At 36.7% G+C, this 4,655-nt stretch overlaps 1 protein-coding gene across 1 annotated transcript in view; it reads right to left on the bottom strand.

Annotated features, from left to right (window-relative positions):
* The window catches only part of LOC101855667, a gene marked incomplete at its 5' end in the record, with an annotated part of 19,806 nt that extends 16,246 nt beyond the window's left edge, over positions 1-3,560 (bottom strand). The window contains 2 exon segments of the mRNA XM_013086278.1: positions 1,473-1,680; positions 3,464-3,560. Of these exon segments, the coding sequence (XP_012941732.1) occupies positions 1,473-1,680; positions 3,464-3,560 (305 nt within the window).
* Positions 3,561-4,655: the final 1,095 nt, after the last annotated feature.

The following is a 4,655-nucleotide window of genomic DNA, read 5'->3' on the forward strand; positions in this document are numbered from 1 at the left end:
GGGTTATGTACTCGGCTTGTTCCGAACAACATATTTTGCTCTTATAAAGTTTCAGTTTGTGAATGAAGTCGTTGGTTTGTTCTTTGATCTATTTTTATCTTGGTCTATTTCTATAGAGATTTTCTACACGTACAGTTGTGAGCTCTGAACCAGCACTCTTTCTTCAGTGGCGTCGGTGGTCTAGTAGTTAGACTTTCAAATAATAATTTCAAAAGGTTGTGGATACAAATCCCGTCAAGCGGCCTGTCATTGTGATCTCAGAAAACAGTATTTTACACAAATCCCCCCCCCCCCCTTTTCACCCAGGTGGGAATGGGTGTCCGGCTATAAACTGGGGAAGTGTTTGATGTTTTGCTTGTTCGTTAGATCGTTTGTTTGTTTGTTTTTGGTAATTTAGCATAAGGTAGAAACTAATTTTGAATTTTGCTGCAGCCTCCTCTTATCAATTTTAGTGTTTGGATTTAGGAAATGAGGTGATAACAGAAAATTTTAAAGTAGAAAACTTTCCATCGTTATCAGGTTCCGAACCCGGGACCTATTGGAATAAGTGCAAATACCATTACCTCTAGACCACGAGAGCACAAATTTTTTCTCAAAACTTCGGTGAGGCCATTGATGAGCTAGGTGAAAGATCTTATAAAGACTTCACGATTTTGGAGTCGAGGATTGAAGGCCGACGGAACACCACCATGATGGTCGATTACTGTTGAAGCATTCAATGACACAGACCAGACACAACGCACGACACATTCTTGACAATCTCACAAAAAAGAATTTCTGTCATAAATAAATATGACATTGCTATTGCGAAATTGGTCATGGTCATGACCAAGATGGCCCAAAACAGACAGAGCTGGAGATCCTTTGTTGCTGGCCTAAACGCCAGATGGCGTAACGGGTAGTAAGTAAGTAAGTATTGCGAAATTGAGAATTGACATGTGGAGTTGTCGGTATCATCATAAAGCTTGTTCACTTGCCTTTATTTGGATGAAAACAATATCAATATATCTTGAATACAATTCGAGATATTTGCAAGGCTCTCGTCAAAATTATCAAAATGAAGAAACTTGCATTTTTGCTGAGGTTTGTGATTTTTTTTCAAATTTTTGTTTTTTGGCTCAACACTTTTCTTGCCTATTAAAGAACTCATTTCTGTGTGAATTTTTTCTGAAAAACGTTGATTAAAAGCGCAAAGAATGCACATTTTCAGTAACCACGGACTCTTACGCTAAGGAAATAACAAATCTTTGGGGGCCATTTTCTCACTAATTTTACCTCTGAAAACAGGTCACCCCCACCTCCTTCATTCGCAAATATCTCAACTTGTATTCAAGATAAATGGATATTTATTTTCATCCAAAGAAAGTCAAGTGAACAAGCTTTAAGATGATACCAATAACTCTACATGCCCACAAATTGACGCGAGCCTAATAATCCCACCAGGATGCCTCACATATTATGATTTTGCTCACTTGCAGTCCGAGTTGCTGACGTAGAGAGCTGGGTTGTTCCCACACCATCCGGTGAGGGAGGCGATGTTGTAATTGACGACAGCGATCTCGGGAACAATCCGAGGGTTACTTATGTTGAACCCAACACAGGTAGGGTTGTCCAGGTCACCATTTGCTGTGACCACTGACCAAAAGTTGTAAGATGCGAACTCCGAGGTGAAGTTTAGCGCTGAAAGAGTGAGAAACAAACCAAATTGAATCTCGAAATCACACACGCACACACATGAAAAAAGCACAACAAAATAAAAAACAACTATATTAATTTACAGTGTTAAAGATGTTGGCTGCAAATTATGAGGTGAAGTTTAGCTCTGAAAGTAAGTATCCCCCAAAACAACAAAAAACAAATTAGACCACGAAAACACACACACACACATACATGCACACACACATATACACACACACAAGCGCGCGCGCACATACACACACATACACACACACAAATTTAAAAAATATATTTTAAATCTGTAGGTTGCAAATTCTGAAGTGAAGTTTAGCACTGAAAGAGAAAGAAAAAATTAAGCAACAAAGAGACAAATTAGATCACGAAAAAGAAGAACACACTCAATGAGGAATAAAATGTTAAAGATAGTTAATAATATGGTGGTGCTTTCGTTAACCAGTCGGACTCGTATCCATAAGAGAATGGATTCGAATCCCGCCAGAAAGAGTAGAGAATAATACAAATAAAGTGAGACCTCCCACCCCCCACCCCCCATCCCCCCAAAAAAAATATTATAAAGAAAGATATTAAATGTGTCGGTAGCCTGGTGGTTAGTGGATAGGCTCTTGAACTCACATCCGTAACGGCATGGGTTCGAATCCGATAAGGGGCATAACAAGCCGCTAATATCTCGCCAGATCTCAGTACCAAAGACAGAGATTAGGCTGTTGGTGTTATTACCGTAAGGCCAAGAGTTCGAATCCCGTCGAAGGACAGATGTTGTGTAAACGGAAAAGGGACTTCACACGACATGTCCTCAGCCCGCCAATGTGGAATCGACTGTTACAGGTCGGAAACTGGTCGCTTTTAAGCACAAGGGGGATGTCCCGAAATATACTGTTTTGAGAAAATTGAAGGCAAAATTTTTACCCCTTGTTCAGTTTCTTTAAAAGACAAGGAGAGTTTTCTCTAAAAGTCAAACAAATATACACACCATTGAAACCAAATTTCTCCTATAGGTAGGAAAAGGCCCATTTTCGGTGTAGGTCAAGGTTCCTGGGAACCTCCAAAATCTGGGCTAGTCCGCTTGTCCAAAAAGCGACCAATTATCTTTTCAGTGTGTTATTGTTCAAGTGCTTAAACTGCTGCTTGCACTGTGTGCGTCCCAGGTCCAATTTTGCTGGATTAATTATTTCTGAATCATGTTCTAAGGTCTGCTGGAGTAATAATAGTAGTTGTAAAGTTCATAGGGAATTCAATAGAGCATGGGTATGTCGTCGTTTGTGCGAACACTATCATTATATTATTGATAAGAAGAAGAAGAAGAAGAAGAAGAAGAAGAAGAAGAAGAAGAAGAAGAAGAAGAAGAAGAAGAAGAAGAAGAAGAAGAAGAAGAAGAAGAAGAAGAAGAAGAAGAAGAAGAAGAAGAAGAAGAAGAAGAAGAAGAAGAAGAAAAAGAAGAAAAACAATAATAAAAATAACAGTAATAAGAATGATACTACTGTTACTACTACTACTACTACTACAACTACTACTACTACTACTACTACTACTACTACTACTACTACTACTACTACTACTACTACTACTACTACTACTACTACTACTACTACTACCAATACTACTACTAATACTACTACTAATTATTATTATTAGATCTATAACAATAATAATAGCATTATTAATAATAGCAATAACAATAACAATAACGATAATTATAACAACAAAAACAACAACTACAACAACTACAACAACAACAAACAATAGTAGTAATGACCAGCCCAGTGACCTGTGAACCTTGCCAGGAACTCCTTGTCGTCAATACAGCCGTCCCCGTTCGTGTCAAAATTGGTTTTGAAGTCGGCTATTCTCTCCGCTATTGTCATCTGGGGAGTTGACAGGCAGGAACATGAGTCATTGTTTAATTAGATAAACAGAAGTACATTTATATCGACATAATGACGATCATTGTTTAATTAGATAAACAGAAGTACATTTATATCGACATAATGACGATCATTGTTTAATTAGATAAACAGAAGTACATTTATATCGACATAATGACGGTCACTATATAATTAGATAAACAGAAGTACATTTATATCGACATAATGACGGTCACTGTATAATTAGATAAACAGAAGTACATTTATATCGACATAATGACGATCACTGTATAATTAGATAAACAGAAGTACATTTATATCGACATAATGACGATCACTGTATAATTAGATAAACAGAAGTACATTTATATCGACATAATGACGATCACTGTATAATTAGATAAACAGAAGTACATTTATATCGACATAATGACGATCACTGTATAATTAGATAAACAGAAGTACATTTATATCGACATAATGACGATCACTGTATAATTAGATAAACAGAAGTACATTTATATCGACATAATGACGATCATAGTATAATTAGATAAACAGAAGTACATTTATATCGACATAATGACGATCACTGTATAATTAGATAAACAGAAGTACATTTATATCGACATAATGATTATCACTCTTTGAGTAAAGAGGAGAATAATACAACAACATAATGACGGTCATTGTTTGAGTAAAGTTTAGCATATCGAAAAAAGAACGGCCATTGTTTAAATAGGGCAAAGTATATAGAGACAATAACACTGCTGTCATTTCTTAAACATTTTCTGTTCCTACAGGCCTATCCTTCATAAGCTTTTAACGTTATCTTTCATTATAGTTGTTCTGTTCCTATGTCTGGATGAAAATAGTCTCTCTCTCTCTCTCTCTCTCTCTCTCTCTCTCTCTCTGTGTGTGTGTGTGTGTGTGTGTGTGTGTGTGTGTGTGTGTGTGTATGTGTGTGTGTGTGTGCATTAATGTATATTGCTTGAGAAGAAAGGAAGTAGTAAGAAAGGTTTTTGAAAAATGGGTATTCCAATGTAAAGCGCATTGAGCTACTTTTTTTGGAAATGCGCTATATAAATGTTATAT

This window comes from Aplysia californica, unplaced genomic scaffold (genome assembly GCF_000002075.1).
Source record: "Aplysia californica isolate F4 #8 unplaced genomic scaffold, AplCal3.0 scaffold00451, whole genome shotgun sequence".
Classification (NCBI taxonomy): domain Eukaryota; kingdom Metazoa; phylum Mollusca; class Gastropoda; order Aplysiida; family Aplysiidae; genus Aplysia; species Aplysia californica.